The sequence below is a fragment of the Fulmarus glacialis genome, unplaced genomic scaffold, assembly GCF_000690835.1.
Source record: "Fulmarus glacialis isolate BGI_N327 unplaced genomic scaffold, ASM69083v1 scaffold15303, whole genome shotgun sequence".
NCBI classification, from domain to species: Eukaryota; Metazoa; Chordata; class Aves; order Procellariiformes; family Procellariidae; genus Fulmarus; species Fulmarus glacialis.
This window is the reverse complement of record NW_009201156.1, coordinates 3,967-22,866: the sequence shown is the minus strand read 5'-3', so window position 1 is coordinate 22,866 and position 18,900 is coordinate 3,967. Positions and strand designations below refer to the sequence as shown.

At 37.1% G+C, this 18,900-nt stretch overlaps 1 protein-coding gene across 1 annotated transcript in view; it reads right to left on the bottom strand.

Moving 5' to 3' along the window:
- Positions 1-936: 936 nt before the first annotated feature.
- Positions 937-18,900, bottom strand: part of SPPL2A (signal peptide peptidase like 2A) — a gene marked incomplete at both ends in the record, with an annotated part of 18,269 nt that continues 305 nt past the window's right edge. Inside the window, 14 exons of the mRNA XM_009573847.1 lie at positions 937-970; positions 3,129-3,289; positions 3,650-3,727; positions 4,605-4,704; positions 5,132-5,185; positions 5,343-5,399; positions 6,110-6,184; positions 6,497-6,578; positions 7,283-7,384; positions 8,767-8,863; positions 11,038-11,189; positions 13,344-13,477; positions 16,707-16,796; positions 17,630-17,812. Coding sequence (XP_009572142.1) covers positions 937-970; positions 3,129-3,289; positions 3,650-3,727; positions 4,605-4,704; positions 5,132-5,185; positions 5,343-5,399; positions 6,110-6,184; positions 6,497-6,578; positions 7,283-7,384; positions 8,767-8,863; positions 11,038-11,189; positions 13,344-13,477; positions 16,707-16,796; positions 17,630-17,812 — 1,399 coding nt within the window. The remainder of the gene's footprint in view (positions 971-3,128; positions 3,290-3,649; positions 3,728-4,604; positions 4,705-5,131; positions 5,186-5,342; positions 5,400-6,109; positions 6,185-6,496; positions 6,579-7,282; positions 7,385-8,766; positions 8,864-11,037; positions 11,190-13,343; positions 13,478-16,706; positions 16,797-17,629; positions 17,813-18,900) is intronic.

Below are 18,900 nucleotides of genomic sequence, written 5' to 3'. Positions count from 1 at the left end.
AAATTATTAAAGTACTCTTTATTAGAAGAAAGAAGCTAATGAGAAAAGTACTTTTTAGTTCAGAATTTAAGACACAGTCAGGCAGTGTTCACCATCTCCAACTGTCTTTGCAGACAAGCTATGCTTTATGTATAACTCTAGACTGATGACTGTAATTCAATATTATATTTAAATGCTTAAATTCTGCAAGAAGTTGAAATTTGAGAGCTTGCATTGCTCACTCCATGCTGTGCTTGAGACAGCGGACAGCTAAAATAAATACCATCCGTGTTAGCCATCATGAGCTATAGCCTATTAAGGTTAAACCTTCTCACTGCACTCTAGTAGCTGTGCAGCAGCAAGGCCACAAAAGCTGGTCCGAATCCTTGTCCCTATCCCACTGCAAGCATTGCAGACAGTATGGGATAAAGTTTACTATTGAGTAACAAGATGATAGAGGGACTGTAGACATGGTTACTAAAAGCAAATTATAATGCTGAACGTTATAACAGAGGACAGCAAAATTGTTGTTGAGCACTAAGTAGGTTTTCATGTCAATGTAGTGGCACAGAAAGTTAGGTAAAGTACTTCCATATAGGTAACAGTAGAGGAACTGACACCAATTCTAAATATTTGAAAACACTCCTAGGGATTTGGGAAATTATAGAGTAGAGGCGCATACAAAGCCTGCCTTCAGGCTTCGGAATCATGGCTTCATTGGTACTTAATATAAAGTTTTCCTGTATTCCTTTAAAGAAAAAAAAAAACCAAACTAAGCATAAAAACAGATTTATAGCTTGTCTTCACTTCTACCCTCTTCTATTGAATTAAAAGGAAAAATTAAAAAGAAGATAGACGCAAGAAAAGAATGAAAACAGGAAGCAGAGGGGTAAAAAAGAAAAAAAGAAACCATAAGATGATTCATAAAGTTGCATTAAAAGAAGGCCATAATCACACCTTGTAGCAAAGGCGTCCTGGAGGAGTCCGATACCTAAATAAAATTTATTCCATTATTAAAATCATATAGAACAAAAATCAGAAAAACCCAAAACTCAAAAAAGCTAACTAATGGACTATAAACAAACAGTAGCATTCATGAAGTTCAGTCACCTGATACACTGTGCATGCTCTTGTACCCCTCTTCTTAGGACACTTTGCTCTAACAAGTCTGCAAGGTTTCTCTGTTCCCATGAGGACAAAGCAAACCCCTACAGAACTCTGGTCATCCTTGTCAACGGGGCAGCTCTGCTACAGTCCAAATTACCATTGTTGTAGCAAAAAATAGTCTTCCGTCAACTTTCTGTATCTTTTCTCCCAGAATGAGCACTGAAAGCTGGAGATTTCAACCCTGGGGTTGTGTGGTGTTTTGTTTTGGTTTTTTTTTTTTGTCTCTTTTGCTTGTTTGTAAGTTCAGTAAGGACAGTTCAAAATACAGCTTTATGTGGGGAGGACAACATATGAGAAAGATCAACACTGCAGCATTCTGAGTGTGCAGCTTGAACAACACCCTCTGGAAAAAAAATTAATATAGAAAAAGTTCTTCAGGAAGTTACAGAAAAATAGGAGTTAGTAAAGTTATACAGAGGTGTTCAATCACAGACAACTCTAACTCAGGGGTGGTGGAATGGGGGTGAAAATCAACATTTTAAATTGTGCCAGAAATGAAGTCATCTGACCTCAAAACAAGCTGAAGTTCAGAGCAGTTTTAATCCTTCAAGAAACCAGCTGAAAGGACATGAAATAACTACTATGGCAACATAATTCTTCCAAGTATGAGTTTTGCTATGAGAAGTGCAAAAAATTTTTGTCACTAAAGAGACTTGCCAGATTTACTTAGGCCAATCTTACTCAGAACTCAAGTGAGGAAAATAAATTGCAAAGCTTTTTTCCCCCCAACAGTCCCAGAGTTACTGGGCTTCATATATGGGACACTTTATTTTGGAAGAGCGAACAATCACCATTTTATATACAAATGCATGGTAAGCCAAATTTGTTCTGACCTCCAGAGAAACATTTCTATTCACTGGACCTATGAAAGTAGAACAGTTGTTTTGGTAGACAAGAAGGGTATCTAGTTAAAGCTGAAGATTTCCTGAGTAATTTCATACCTAACCAACCTCCAGCTGAAGCAGGTGTAGAGTATTAGATCAACAAAAGGTAGCATTTAGCTGGTAATACTATAGAAGCTGCATGCCTGCAGTTTTACATTTACAAGAATTACTACCACCTTGACTTCTATTGATCCACTTAAAGCTTGCAATCCAGAAGCTGAAAGAGCAGGAGCTGCTCCTTTCCACCATCAACTTCACGTCACCCACCTCCCCCTTGCATCAGACTATCCATTCTCTGAGCTGAGTTCAGCACAGCCCAGATACAGGCGATAGTTGCTGAATTCAAACAATATTGGACATCGTGTCTCAAACAAAATTTAGAGTAATCTCGAGACTGGTCTGTCTTACGATAAATGCCAGCCTACAAGGGCTACTGGCACACTCACTTACTACAGCAAGTCAAATCAGGGGGAATGTGCACATGTCGACAGCTGATGGGATTTTAAGGACTGCAATTCCTGGGTAGCGTTAGAGATAACCAAAGGGGAAATGCAGAATACCCAAGGCAGTGTGTACACAGTGTGCGCTGTGATAGAAAACAGTTATATAACCATCCAGTTATTTTGTTGCTGAATGCTCCATATAATCCTGACGAAGCAGGATGCCAGTGATCATGGAAAGTTTCTAAAATTCTAGTTGATCACCAACTTTTTTGAACTGTCTCTTAATACAGGGCTACTGCAGATTGGAATCTGCATGCTTAGTTCAGTGACTCATGTTACACCACATCAAGATGATAGCTGAGGAATGTTAAAACATGAAAAAACCATTTCAAATAAAAATAAAACAGAACAAATTACTTTTTCCCCATGAGTACTGAACCAGCTATTTAATCTCCCTTAAGCTTTGTTCTGCCATGCCAACTACTAAACTAAGGTTATCTAAGAGTAAAGACTATTTTTCCTTATTCCTTCCAGAAGATAACCAACATTAAGACTAGCAAAAATTGGATTGTGAGGGATATATTACCAAGTACTTAAGAGAAGCACATGCTCAAAGGAATTGGCAACAACAAAATACTTAAGGCATCCAGCCTACCTGGTAACTGCTTCCTTTCCAAAACTTCTTCATTTCTTTGCGCCTCCAAGCAACAAGCGAGCTAGTAATGAGTGTACATGGTACAAGATAGAGTAGGGCAGGTTGTCCCATCTTCATTAATGCCAAAACAATGAAAGTCAGCACCATACCAATGGCATAAGCTATAAAGATATACACACACATATATATATGGTATATATACACAATTAAGAACAGGTGAATTTTTAAATTAAGTCACTCATTTAGTAAGCCAGAATTATTATTTTTTTAAAGTAGTATATTTCTTGTTAATATAACTGAAGAAAAGAGGGACAATAGGTTGCTCTGTATTTGCGAGCTTTCTCAAAGCAACTGACTACCATAAAGAAATGCTCACCTTAAATATGGGCAGGCACATTTAAAAAAAGATTATAGAGAGACTCTTGACAACATTGAACCTTTACCTGAAGAAAACTACCTAGTTCTGCCATTTAAAAAAAAGCTAGCATGAAAATTAACTTTGCTGAAATACCACGATTTACCTATTGTACAGGAAATGTAGTATACAGAAGATGAACTTGTCTGAACATCAAATCTTCGACAATAGGCAACGAGAAGCCCTTGACAAAAAAAAAAAAAAAAAAAAGGATTAATGAAATATTTAGCTATGGATTTTTTTCTCCCCAATCCTCCAAATCAAAGCAGCATAAAAAGAATTTATAGTAAGACTTCCCATTACCGTATGTTATCTGCTTCCCATTTATTTCTGGAAAGCCAAGAACCAGTTTAAGAAATCCTATGGTAAATCTTGAAAATCAAAATCATAATGCAAATATAAGCCAAGTGAGCTTGGTATTAAAAGGTTTTGGTTTTTTAAGCAAGCTAATTACATTGTGGTATTTTCAATTTTGAAGGCACTAATACAAAAGAGTAACAACCTAGTTTCAATACTTCTCTTCAATAGGATTTTAATGCTTGCTCTTAACAATCAGCAACTTTGCCTCAGTACAAATCACAGGAAAAGGGAGAGCATGCTGTTCACAAGATAGTGCTTTGTGCCTGACTTAAGTAATTTGCTCAAGACTCCAACTATGGCAAAATTCAGCTCTTCTGAGACAGATGGAAAAGCTTGATAATACATTTTCTGTTACCTCACCTCTAATTAGGTAGTCTAGGATACAAAAATACTATGAAGTCACAGAATACTTACTTTCTGTGAGATTTAATTAATACTGACAACTGGATTTATCCACGGGACTGGTATTTACACAACACGGTGCAACAGAAAAGCAAAAACCCTTCACTATTTAAGTGTTCTGTAACATACTTAACTTTCTTATACTGTGGCTTTTGTTGTATTCTGCACTGACAGATTGAGGCAAACTGCTGCAATTGATTCAGTAACTAATTTGTAGAGTAAACTCTAATGTAAGTCAGTTGAGAATCAAAACCAAAATATTTAATCGTAAGTTACAATTGCCAAAAGCATTTGCTCACCTGGGACAATAATGTCTCCAAAACCCAACAATGAAAATGGCATGTCACACAGCGTCGATGCGGAGTATTCAAGTCTAGGCACTCTAATAACCACAGGTAACTGTAAAACAATATTTTAGAAGCCCAGATAAATCTAATCTAAAGCATCCTGGTATTTTGGATTTTTTTTGTTTGCTTAAATTAATAAACAGTTTGAATGTAATTAATTAATTGTTAATGCAGAACTTCAAAATAGGTAGAACCTAAAGTAAAAACCAGAAACCGACATAGACAGTGGATAAAGCTTAAGGCAACAGGTTAGCTGGAATTTCAGATTTACGAATAATACGCACACACCAAAAAAAAGTTAAAACAACATTTAACCATATAATGAGAATAACAAGTCTGGATTATTAACCTAACTATAGAGTATTGATCAATGATATCCAGGCCCTGAAGAGAAATTTGGACAGTCAGGTTTTCCCCAAAAGAATAATCTTTTCAGAGGGAATCATTTGAAAATCCAGTATCTGAAATACAATCCTTACTTTCTCATGGGGAGCTGAGCGTTCAGTAGGGACTTCCACCAAGTTTCCATCATTCTAGGATCAAACCCAAGTCAACAGGTATTTAATACTTAAAAGAAAATAGCAGAAGCTGGCTATATTTTGTGAGAAAGTTATGCTGAAAAGCACACTACGAATTAGCTACGCAATGTCAGTATTTTTATGTTGCACATATTAAAACAACTGTTCGTACCTTTTCACTGTTTCCAAAAGGACCAGCTGCAACTTCAACCATTATACTTGCCCCATTCTGAAATTAAGGTTATTTTTCAAAAGTTAGTGGTTTAATATACCAAAACATTCATACTACATTTATAAAAACTGCTTGTACCTCATCTTACAATTCAGGATTGGAAAAAATCCTGAATATCAAAAGGTATGGACTAGTATCGTACAGTATTATACAGTATTGTTTTGCATTAAAAACATGTAGTCCAGCCTAAAATAATTGTTTAAAAAACCAAACAACAAATTCACATGATGTAGGTGGAAGTTTAGATAAAAACGTGTCAAGCTTTTTCTGCCATAAGCTTTCTGCCTCAAAATAAAAGAAAGTACGCTTGCATAAGTTCATACTACACTGCAAATGAGCACCACAGAAAGTACTAGAACACATTCCAACATACGGGCATTGAAAGCAAAAGAAGGAGGAAAACCGGAGGACAGTAATTTCTCATCATCACGCTGTCACACAATTGGGGACAGCTTACTTCTGGCCATGTGATTGCTGAAAACTGAGTCATTTAACAAGATTTATGGCACCTACACAAGCATTACACTCTAAGGCCCATACAAGATGAAAATTTAGGCCACTGCTATGTTAAATGGGGAAAAAGAAAAAGGAAGTAGGCCTTTCTGCATTAAGAATACTGAAAACACTAATCTGTTTGACAAAAATACTGCCCCAATGACCAGACAACATTTTTTGTTTTTATTTTAAAGATAAATTCACAGACATACCTTTGTGATAAATGGTGTTATGAAGACAAAAAATACATCGTATAGAAGGAGAAGGCCTAGAAGTATCACACAGGACTGGCAAAAGACGAAGAAAATATTACTGTAGGTTTTCAAGAACTGCACAGTTAGATTCTGGTACCATTACGGTACCACCACATTAAAAAAAAAAAAAAAAAAAAAAAAAAGAAGAAACATCCCCCTGCCTCCCCATGTTTTTATTCTGGCATAACATTTAGAACAGGATTCATTTCTCTTAATTATTAAAAATGGTAAAGATTTTTTTTTTTAAAATGTCTATTTCTTGAATGTTGAAAACCTACTTCCTGACACTAAACTTACAGATTCATGGCATTAGAATACTTTCTTAAGGTAAGCAACTTACAGTACCTTAAAGTTGGGCATTTTCAGTGTTTTAATAAAGTTTAGGCAGAAAGCAACTCCCAAAATGTCTTGCAAAATCCAAGCCCACCTAAAAATAAGAACACGTTTTTACACATTGTTTCAAACTACTGCTGGAATCTAAGTACAATAATGATTTTTGGTTTTGCTGGAAATAGCAAGACCGCAAAATGGATTGGAAAGCAAGAAATTAGTTTTTAGGAAGTACTGCTACTTCCACCACAAAAATACTAGTTTCAAGATGGTCAGTTTACACTAGCCTCTGATCATAAATAGGTAACTGTTCTTTATCAGCATACTACAGAGAAAATGAGTTTAGCAGAGGCCATAACAGGGCCTTGGTGTTCACTTGTATGATTGCTCAGTTGATTGGAAGCCTTACTTAACATCTGGCTCAAGATGCTACTTAGGATTTTACTATAATATTTGTGTATTTGTGGTCCTATGCTTCCACTGGACCATAGGAAGCACAGGTCCTATGGTCCCTATGCTATTTTTGCACTTTTTTTCCTCTTTGGCAATCATTAGCAATCAAGCTAGTTCTTCCTCATCTTCATAATTTTTTCTAAGTCCAAATTACTACACAGTTCATTTGTATAGCTTTGTTCTCTGTTATTCCCATGCTTGTTAAGCTTCATAAATACTTTCATGACTTTTTTTGAAATCGGCACTGGAGTTTAGAAGGATGCCATGCTCCAGGATTAGTTATACGATGGGAAGTTCATTAACGACAATTATTCATATTACTCTTCTAAGTCAGAATGCATCACTTACCTATCTTCATTTCGAAACACTGCCCAGACAACAGCTGCTGCTATGCAGAATACAGCAAGAAAAATAAGCCTCACTTCAATGTTTTTGTTGCAACATGCAATCCTAAAAGAAAATAATTAAATTAAAAAAAGAAAGCCCGCAACAGCCAAAACACATGCCTGTGCTATCAGGGGTCCTTAAGCTGACAAGGTGTTCTCATCCTGAGAGCTCCACCTTTGCCCATTTGTTGCACCCGGGCTCAGGTGCATCATTCTTGCAACTGCAGTACCAGTCCTTCTCTGGGCTGCATTAAAAACATGCCCACAGACAGTAAGACAAGTTGGGCTTTGATGGCCTGTCCTCATTTTACCAAACACATCCAGGGGAGGCAGCAAGCAGATGAATTTATTTAATCCATTTCTGTCATGTAATGACTATGCCACCATAACTATGTCAGTGAGGAATGGTCATGTCATGATTCCGGGGCGGGGATCAATTTTAGGACACCTAATGCAAAATTAAAAACGGAATAACTATGTATTGCAAAATTGTGAGCCAATATCTGTTTCCACTGCCTACTCAATTTTCTGGGACAGTTCTTGAACTGATATTAACTGACAGAAGTAATGCCTGTCCTGCAGCCTACTCAAAACTGCTGTCTTTTCTACCTGATCTCTACCTTTGATGTGCTACTGGATCACCTGGCACTAATATCCTGTACTAAGTAACATGCAAACATAGTCGTAGGCTTCCAAGCTTATAAGCATTGTTCTTTTGGGGAAAAGAACCATTTGTTGCATTGAACATTAGGGTTTTTTAAAGTAAAAATACAGAGGAGGAAAACAGGGACATTCTCATGCTCACTAACACCTGCAGGGTATTTAACTTGGAGTAGTAAGAAGAGGCTATCTGTATACCGATAACCCACTACCCAAGTTAGGACTGTAACCACTAACTTCTAAGACAGGACATGAGCAATGCGTTGCCTTCACAAGAGAAAATTAAAACTTGGTCTGTTACAGGTACAGTACAGATTAAGATGAGGGGAAAAAAAATAACCCTCTATTGCCTATAGCATAGTACTTGCTCAAAACACTCCACTAAGAATTGGAAACTATTTAGCATTCCCATTGCCAAGAAAACAAAGCATGTGCAGGATCCCCCCTTACAGAGTTAAAGTGAGCACACCCTACAGGCAATCAGAATTTTGTAAAACTGAGCTCAGATAGCCAAGCAGAGCCTTTCAAGTTTGATTATAGCAATGCTTTCAAATAAAGGTAATGCACCAAATCTCCCACAACACTGTTGTAACTGTTGATTACGCTACGGATACCTTTAATATCTATTAAGGAAGCTTGTAATTTTCTTTTGTAACAATCCCGCACGCTAAACCATATAGGAAACAATTTGTCAAACCATTCTCATATTTTCACACTACCTTGGTAGCAACCAGAAAATACCAAAAAGAAACCTTACATTTATAATAGTTGAAAGGTGTACAATACCTGCACTGCCCAAATGGTATTTCTCCTATCAATGCCGCAAGACAGTTATATAGGCTCATTGCAGATGCCAAGCAGAAGACTGATATTATAACATACACTAAATAAAAAGAATGGAAGATGGGAATCAGTGACAAAATACAATAGAAAAAAAATAGCAAACAGGAATCAAACACAACGATGTACATTTGATATGAACTGTTAACAGTTAAAGCACTGCTCGATACAGTCATTGGAGACTACAGCCAGCTGATTACAGAAAGTGCTGAATTCTGAGTGTGTCTGCCACAACAAGAGTTCTCATCAAGCAAAGACTTGAGTGTTGAAATTTTTGAATTGAAAAACATTTTTTTTTTTTTTAATTTTTCCTTCCTTTTCTTTAAGAAGAAATATGTCATCTGTTACTGCTTTCACATACTTTTATTTGGTTATGGCTAAAACCAAAGTGCTATTTTACAACTACCAGCTTTCTCAATTTCTGATAATATTCCTTTTAATCACTACGTCTGCTTATGCATAAAAATTTCAGCATCCCCAAGATCTGACTGATGTTTTAGCTGGCATTTTAAGATACTAAACACCCTATCCCTTCCAAAAATGTCTATGTAGCTAGGAATCACCTGGTTAGGAAAAAAATATATATTCCATGTTCTAACTTACAGTATATTGTGTATTCTGCCTTACGGTAAACACCTTGAAATGTGGACAAACAATAAAACCAGTTGTTTGCTAGCTGGGGTTTGCTGGGGGTTTTTTTTGTAGTGAAGGTCTGGCTAGAAAAGCAATTCTGATACCTACAAGAAGATTAATGAAAAAACAGGCAAGAAAGGTGGATTTTATAGTTGTAACCAAGATCATGCACCATTATGATCTGTTAAGCCCCCAAGAGGCAAAACAAGAAGTTTTGCACAACAGGTTCCTCTGAAGTCAGGAAGAAATCAGCTGCTTAGGGAATCTCAAATTTTGAGGCAACAGTGAAGAATTAATAATGCCTGAATACTTACAGAAAGAGATACAGAGAACTCCATCACAGAGCTCAGTTTTGCAACTGGCTTTGTGCTGGAAACACTCCCTCCCTAGTAGTTCAGTTACAGAATTGATCTTAACTCCAAGTATTGATATGAGGACTTAGATTCACACGCTATAGTAGTGACATATCAAAGTGGGGGTTTTCTGGTTGCTTGTTTTTAATTAAACACAGATTTTTTTTTTTTCCGCTGGAACAGCATATCATACTGTGGTAATAGCTTCTTTACCTCCAAGAAATTTCATATATGTCTGCTCCAAACCGCACAGAACTAAGGCTTCTTAGCAAAAAACTATTACATATTTCCTTTGAACCATTCACATTTCTTCCTCCCCCTAACTAATTTGTTACTCCTCTCCCCTTCTCCTTTATGAAGCCTCTTTCTTCACTTCTTCCTAAATCTCACCTGAAACATCTCAGAGTAAACAGGGGACATTTTTAACCTAAACCTTTTGATCACATTAAAAGGTTCATCAGTCTTTTAGTGGAACAAGTTTAGTAAAGGTAGCATTCCCCATAGTCAAGATAACAAAAGCTACACAAAATCGGAGAAGTCAGGATCCTGAAGTTTCTTTTGCAGAAGCAGGAGGTTAACTAGTAACAAATTCCAGGACAGAGTGAATTTAGGAAGCTTTCAGAATGAAAGTTACATTGTTTGTACTAAAAAGTGTAATTTAAAAGAGTATACGTTTTCTGGTTGCATGACTTGAGGGCAGAAGAAAAAATTTAAAAAAAAAAAAAAATCAACCAACAGTTTGGGAACTACATTCAACTGGAATTGCATTATTCAAGAACTTAACTTATTGCTAGTATGCCTGAGTTTATTCCATTATGGTAATACCATTTTGCCTGATACTGTAATTAGGGCACTGCAACCACAAACTCAATGTCAGTGGAGCGACACCTAACAAAAGCTTTCACTCTAAACACTACTAAGTTATCATTGCCATCCTCCCAAGAACATCGACATACATCATATACTTTTTTCCCTAGTCACTAGTCACCTCTCCTCCACATTACTTTGTTCAGAATAAACACTGTCAAGGCAGCCTTTGTAAGAGAGTAAAGAAAGCTTCTCTCTTTCTTAAGTAGCAACTACATTTTTTTCAACCCTCAACTCATACACGGAGAGAACAGTTAAAATAATTACATTACTTTTAGTTTAGAAATCTAGCTTTTCAGACTTAAACACCTAATAAGATCATGCAGAAAAAACAAGTCAAATTAGATTATCCATTGTTTCTTACCTAACCATTTGTAGAAGAAATAAAGTAAGACCAGCATGACACAACAGATGACAACAAACAAGATAACTGTTACAGGGGTGAAAGTAACATTTTCTTCCTTCTTCCGTCTTGTTTCTCTCTCCCCAGGACTTGCTACTGCTTTCAAATTCTCACTGTTTTAAGAAAACAACAGACACGTTTACCTCAGATGACAGATTATGAAAACGTTTTACCTGGACCAAATTGTTGATTATAAAGAATTTAGACTGACAGCATTTCAGCCTAATCCTTCAGGCCATTATTAGACTTAAAAATTACATAAAAATGGTATGCTTATTGTTTGAGTTTCTCTCCATTTTTTAATGGAGATATGCACTTCTAACCCAGCATAGATCACAAGGAAAAGATTCTTAACTGCCCTCTTTTCCAATCACATGGTGATTGCAAACTTTAAGGAGTACCGCCAACCAGAACTCTGATCCATGTGAGGAAAAGTAGTCTGATATCAAAACTCTCAAACTCCTTTTCAGGGTGCACGCACTCAACTCTATTAGCACATCACCTCCGACTACGATATTTCTTGGGCTAAATATAGTCAATCTGATAAGTATATCTATGATAAATCAAAATCATGGGTATTACACACTGTTTTAAAACATCAACTATAGACATTAAGTGTCTGCAAAAGCCATTCATGTTAGCAGAATGAAGCTAGCTAAGCAATAGTTCTTTTACCCTTACACCTCATAATTACAGAGTAAATGAAAGAGAGGGGGTGTAATTGGGGATTTTCACTGGGACTAAGATTTCTGTGCATACATACTCCATATTTATACCTCACCATGCAAAATAAGGAGACTTAAATTGTTGTGTTTGTTCTTTAAGCAGATAGCCCTACTACTCTTTAGTACAGACGCTAGTGCAAATTGCCCATCAGATAGCATGTTCCTGACAAATCCCAGGACCCACCTACAAAATGCTGAATTCAGCACTGAAACAGCTACCTTCAAAAGAGAAAAACCCACAGGAGTAAGACACTTTGTTAGATGAATCACCTTCTCAGAGGACATGCTTTGAATAAGCAGCTTTTTTAAAAAAAAAGCTCACCCTAGATTTATGAAAGCGCACTTTAACAAGTTTAATATAATTACATCTAGGTATTTTTCAATATGGGAGACAGCATCACATTTTGTTATTTTAGCATTCAGTGCAGCCACACCCTATAGCACTGCAGGGTAAAAAAGAAGCATAATCAGATGCAACCTTTAAAAAAAAAGAAACACCCCCCCCTCCTACTTCTTTAATCTCTTTAAAATCACTAGATTTGCATAACTAGTGGGAAAGAGGAAGCTGTTGTTATCACATACAATCCACTCCCTGTTGTTCTGGGGAACAAAGCAGGAGAACACCACTGAGAATGGGAAGCCCTAGGTAGTAACGCATACTGGTCCATTCAACGTACACAGACATCCAAGAAATACTGCAGAATAATACCATGCTCTGAAAGGCCAGCTATATCCAGTTTAACCCCGGACTAAAAACAGTTCTGTGCATTGAGTGTGCTTCGCCTCACTGAACAAAGCCGCACACCCCTCAAGCACTGTGCAGAAACCCCTACTACCCCTCATTTCCCTGCATTTGCCACATTCTACACTTCCACTCCCTCCCCTTCCCTGCACAGGGACTGCTGCTGCCTCCTTGCCCCTGTCTAGTCCTAGAGCTGCTATTGCCCCTGGCTCTGTTGCTCTACCGGGTAACACACAAAGCTGAAGCAGATAAGCCTGGTTGGACTTTAACTGTCTGGAGCCATCCAGACACAACCAAACTGCATTCTCCAGTGCTCCTAGTGACAGGCGTGTGGTGCAGAGACATCCCAGAGGGTGCTACACAGCCAGCTGGGATGAAGCAGTTGTACAGATCCTGCTAATGCAGACACTATATACAACTACGTACGTACCTCTTGGATCATTGGATTTTAAAGGTTTAATTAAAATAGCTACTTTCTATCATGGACATAGGGAGTATTACAATGCTAGTTATAGAGTATTTGGTAATTTGTCAAAATGTTAATTCATTCCTCCTCCCAAGAGCTACATTATCCCTCAAGGACTTTTACAATCTACTACTCAAGGTTCCTCAAAGACCTATGGTGATTTTTCCAAAGGTTGCAGTGCTAAAGCATTTCATGGCAAAGTAGCTAATTGCACCTAGATCTTCTAATTTTTTAACGACCAACCTGAAAGAACATAATTTCTCACTGATCATAGTCACAGTTTTCACAGATTTGTAGTTCACATAATTTAAGCAGTTCCATTTAACAAACTTACAGTTCTCCTACTCCGCTCCAGTAGCCTCCTAGTGCCACTGTAAACACAGCAATTAGGAAGATGACAACCATACTGCAATCAAACTCTGGCAAAGGTGGTGAATACAGAGTCACATTAACTTCATTTCCAAGCGTCTAAAAAAACCAAAAAAACACAAAACCACATACAAGTTGATCCATAAGGACAACAAAGAAATTATATTGCTTATTTTCCAACACGATGCACATTGTGACTTCCTGCTCTTAACCTACACAATGCTGAGAGCAAGTTTTCAACTTACTGCACAAGACATCCCATATATTTGCCTTGCTCATTGTAAAGAAGCAATGCTTTCCATGCTACCTTTCAGGATGGTCAGGTTTGAAAACAACCCTATTACTACTGCTGTGGAAACATATGGATACCACAAGGCAAAATGGTACTTCTTTGCATTCTTTCAACACTTTTTGAGCAGTTGTGCCTCTAGCCCAAAAGCTTTTCAGCCCCCAAATATACCAAGTACTACCAAAGACTTCTGCTCTGCAGGAAAGCGTATCTGAGTCAGTGAACTTGAAATACAAACTCACAGGTCCACTGAGATATCAGCAGAGGTCTACCTCTAGCTCTTGAAACCACAAAACTCACAGTTCAGATATAGGCAATTTGCTTCAGACAGGATACAGTGAAAACTCAAGGTGGCAGAAAGTTACTTAATAACAGCTTTACACAAACATGATTTCAGATGGATTCAAAAGAAAAGAAAGCAACTTCACACTACTTAAAAAAATTAAGACCGAAGTAAAAAAAAAACAATCAGCTGAAGGACACTGAAGAAGATAGAAGGGAACACAGACCCATAACTGATATCAAATTGTACAAAAATCTTAAAAGCAAAACTTTTCTTTTCAAAAAAGAAAAAAAATGCTTCCATTTGACTGAAAGGTGAGATTTAAGAAACAAAGGATGATAATTTGACAGGAAATGGAAGGTGGTAGGGAAGAAAGGTTTGCTGTTGTAGTCAAAGTAAGTCAAGGCATTTAAAGCAATCCTGCAGTGAAAAGACTTGAGAGATGCAGCAGAAAAACAGATTTGTTAACAGTCTGCATGTGGGATAAAGGCAGGAGAGGAGATGAACATGCCAGGCAGGTTTGGCTACCAGAAGATCAAACTGGCAGCAGAGAGACTGAATGGGAAGTCAGGTAGTGTAGTGGAATATACTGGCCATATGTGAAGAAAGGTGATTTATTTCAGCATCTGAATTATCTAATTACAGATATTAACCTTACTGCAGGCTAAAGAAGTCAGAATCATTCCTTTGCCTGAAGTTATGGAAGTTCAGAAAACAAGAAAGAAAATTAAATTCTAGTGAAACATTGCAGTTATATGAAGTGTTATATGAAGTGTTATAATGTTATATAACATTAGATAAAGGCAAAAAACCCCTATTCAAATTACAGCATCCTGTACGTAAAAAGAGAAAACAAAACCCCAAACAAACCAAAACTCAGACACAAAAAAGCACCAAAACCCCCAAGAAACCTAAAGGCTTATACATTTTTAGTATTAAATTCCAACAGGTTTTAATCAATTTTTTCCTTTAAGTTTCATAAATCTTATAAAATATAATTCACATTAGAATCCAGAGTGATTGTTTCCTTTTGCTCCTGTTCTGCTCTTCACTAAAAACTTGCAAAGTCTCAACTTCCACCACAGGGAGCACTAGAATCAAATGCATCGCATCAGATAACAACTCTGCAAGAGAGCTGTCCACTTACTAGAAGGTTTGTAACACTCTGCTATTGCTATCAAGACTCATAACATACCTGACAAAAATGGTGAAAGCTAACAGAGATGAAGTCTTCTAAGAAAAAGCAGAAAGAATGCTTATACAAACTAGCTAGCCTCAGACTGGTGCTGCCTCTCTCTTCTAAATAAAAGGAGAAAGTTGGAAGCCTTGAAAAGAGTTAAAACAGAAATAAAACTGTAGTAGGACAAGTACAATGGCTGCCAGCTTCCAAGCAGCACATATCATTCAAAACAACAGCTGCCAATGACATGACAGAAGGCTTTGGCAAAAACTACATCAGAACTAGGAAAGGATCACTTGTAGTCTAGGCTGTGTTCCTCACTACTTTTATGAAGGCAGCCTCATTATAAGACAAAACCGAATTCTTTGATTCAACAGCAGTATGAGACATCATCTGGCACACTTATCTACTAGCAAAGTTACTTCGGTGAATTACTATAGCTACACAGAAGCGATTCTACACGACACCATCCCAAGCAGCACTAGGTAATAAAGTGGTGCAGAAAATACTCAGAACAAATTAAGGATCTAACCTTGCCTTAGTTCCCTTTCATGTTAGTAGGGCATATCTTAAAACCACTCAACTAAGCAAACAACAATTGTCTTACTTGAAGGAACAAACTTCAAGACAGAAGACAACCCGAACCAAAACACAGTATTCATCAAGACTACGGCAGACTGAGGACAGCCATCAGAAACCTTCGGTCATGTCAATGCTTGGCAAGAACCAATCCTTAATGGGAACAGACAGAAAACAACCAAAGTCCTATACATCTTCGCATGGTTTCAGTTTGCATACTTACCTAAGACAAACTCCCTTGGCAGCTCTGAAGATTAAGAGCAGAAATGAAGTGAGCTTGCAAATTCAATCCAAGAAGCTAAGACTACACAGGTTAATGCTAGCCTCTGCTATTCACAGAAAAACATGTGCAGTGCAACTCCTGCCTAGCAAAGCTATTTAAGACTAAATAAGAAACAAAACAACAACAAAATAACAACAGAAAAAGCCACACCAAAGAAAAGATACTATTTTCTTTAAAACCCTCTGCAATATTCTGTATCCTAATATTACATGTCAAGGAAAACGAACTCCAAATACCCCCAAAACAAACTCTCCTGCTTATAAAGCATAAGAGATACCACAACTGCCACATTTTAATGACACACACTTGGCATCTCACCATGAACTCAACAGCAGAAACTCACTTCTGTGCTAAAGGAACAGCCCTCTTCAGGCTCTAGCTCTTGATGTATGTCAGGCATCTCCAATTGTATACAAGTCTACCAGAAGGCTGCTTATCTCTTTAGCAGGAAGACTTCTAGGATTACCCTCCCTCCAGTTAGGTATTATGTTTCCCATTCTTAGTGTTCTAATTAATCATTTTCTCAAATTAACCTGAATTAGGAAGACTAGCACTTCCACAACTTAATATCCATCCTCTTCTGTGAAACTGAAAGCAGTATCTATGCGCATTCAAATCAGGCAGACACCCATATCTGATCTGAAATTATTTTATTTATTTGTTCAAAAACCTAAGTTTATACAAATCATAACATGCTGAAATTATATTACTTACCAGCTGCATATCTACTATGTCATTATATCTTATAAGAGCAACTGGAAGAGTCACATCTTCAAAATCAGTCTTGTTATCAGAAAGAGGAGACTGAAAGAGAAAGTGTCAGTGATAAGTATGTTGAGCCTAACTGCAAAGCAAGTTAGATCCCTAAAAGCAGATTATCCTCTAAATTTCAGTGTATTTGTAGGAAGAAAAAAGAAAAAGAGCTTATTCATCACCTTTTGCAAAAGGTTAATGAAGACAGATGTACTTATATCAAAACAGGTGATGCTACCAACACATCTGGATTCATAAAGTTCTCGTGCTTTTATAATATTACAAGGGATAATCAAAACTCTGTTTTTATTCTCTATGCTTTTAAAACAAGATTAACTTTTCATGATAATCACACAAATTAATAAATTGCAAATATTTGTTCATACATGTTGCAGCTGTAATAAAGAACAAAAAAGCAACAGAAGTATCTGTAAAGGTATCTCAAAACGCCTTTTTTTTTTATTTCCAATTTTGGATTACATTTTCCTAGCTTATTTTTGTCACACATGTCTAAAACAAAAGTATCACCTAAGATTACAGGGAGTTCAGAGTACACTAAAATTAGGGAATGATAAAGACAAGCATCTGCATTCAGAAACATGATTAAAGATACAAGGAACAGCTTAAAAATACAATTCAGCTGTAGATATGTGTTAGACGATACAACACAGCATTGCACGGAGCTAACTTGGAATGACTCTTTTGGTCTCAGGAACAGCAGTCGTGCCAGCACAGCACTCTGTGGGGATGGTGCTGGAATCCCACACATTGCCAGGGTCCTCTGCTTTTGGGGTGTCTCTCAGCTAACCCTGCACAACACTGCATCGGACCAAATGGATAAGACACTATTTCGCTACAGAAGAAAACTGTATGTTGTAACTTACCAGCCTAGGTTTACTGGCAATCAACAGCATTTTAGCACCTGAACTTTGTGCAATTCTCGCTTTCTCCAAAAAAGTGCAGTTTCCTCTCATCACTACAACTGCTTTGTCCTTCATTAAGCCAGAAGGAACGTCAGAAGAATTGCAGAGTACTGTAGAAGTCAGGTTTTCCAGAGTGCTGAAAGTCTGCAGAGAGAAGGAGAAGAGGAACATGATGAAAGTAGGAAATTTGACACTGCAAACTAATCTAGAAGACATTATTATGCTCCCTAATTAGTGAGGTTTGCCAGAAAGAGGCATAACAGAAAGGAATCATTAATTCAGGAATATAAAATCAGAGCAGCAGTTTCTGCAGCCTGCAATACTGAGGGACATTTAGAGCAGCGTATAGCTGAAATATCTGGCTGTTTCTAAACGCAATTTCACAGCAGTTGTTGCTGTAATTTAAACATAAGAAACTGGTTATATAGAAAAATCACTGCTTGTAGTTCTGGGGATTCCAGTGTACACTCCGTGATATTTCCAGGCTTCACAAGCCAAAAGAGCACTGACAGATACAACATAACCAGAGTTCTAAAGTATAACACTTGTTCAAAAACAGTTGGCGAGCCTGACAACATATTACTTGTTACAAAAGAATAAAAAAAAAAAAATTTCTATCTTTATTTCGAAGTTCAATTCCATATTGACAATTATTTTTAAATTATTGTCAGTTTTCTTTAATTAGTCAAGACATCCCAGTGGCCACGTAGCACAGCAAAGATGTTTGGGGCAGACAAATGATTTTTACTCTGTTTTATATTGAGTTAACCTGCTAATGAATGGCAGGAGGGAAGGGAGAGAAGAGTGCCCTGATCAGTTCCAAACACAAAGTATTTCCTGTTTATAAGAGTGCTTAAAGAAAAAAAAAAAGATTTGTTTGTGCCTCACACCGTAGTTTGGCTCAAAGACACACACTAAGAAAATATGGCATGATGATACATTCCAGACAACCTCCTATTCCACCACGTTTTCAGGACAATTAAACAGAAGATCAAACTGATGAATCAACAGAAGTCGTCTGTTTCACAAGTTTACAACATTTTTGTAAACAAACGAACAGAAGTTTCACTCCCAGATCTAAAACTTGGACATACTGATAACACCTGAAGAAAAAAATTAACAGTATCAGTTGAATATATAAACGTATTTACAACCAGTTCTAAGCACAGAGAGAGTATCACCTTTGTAAACTTTAGGAGCTGACTTTTTAAAGTACAGAAATGTTCACTATA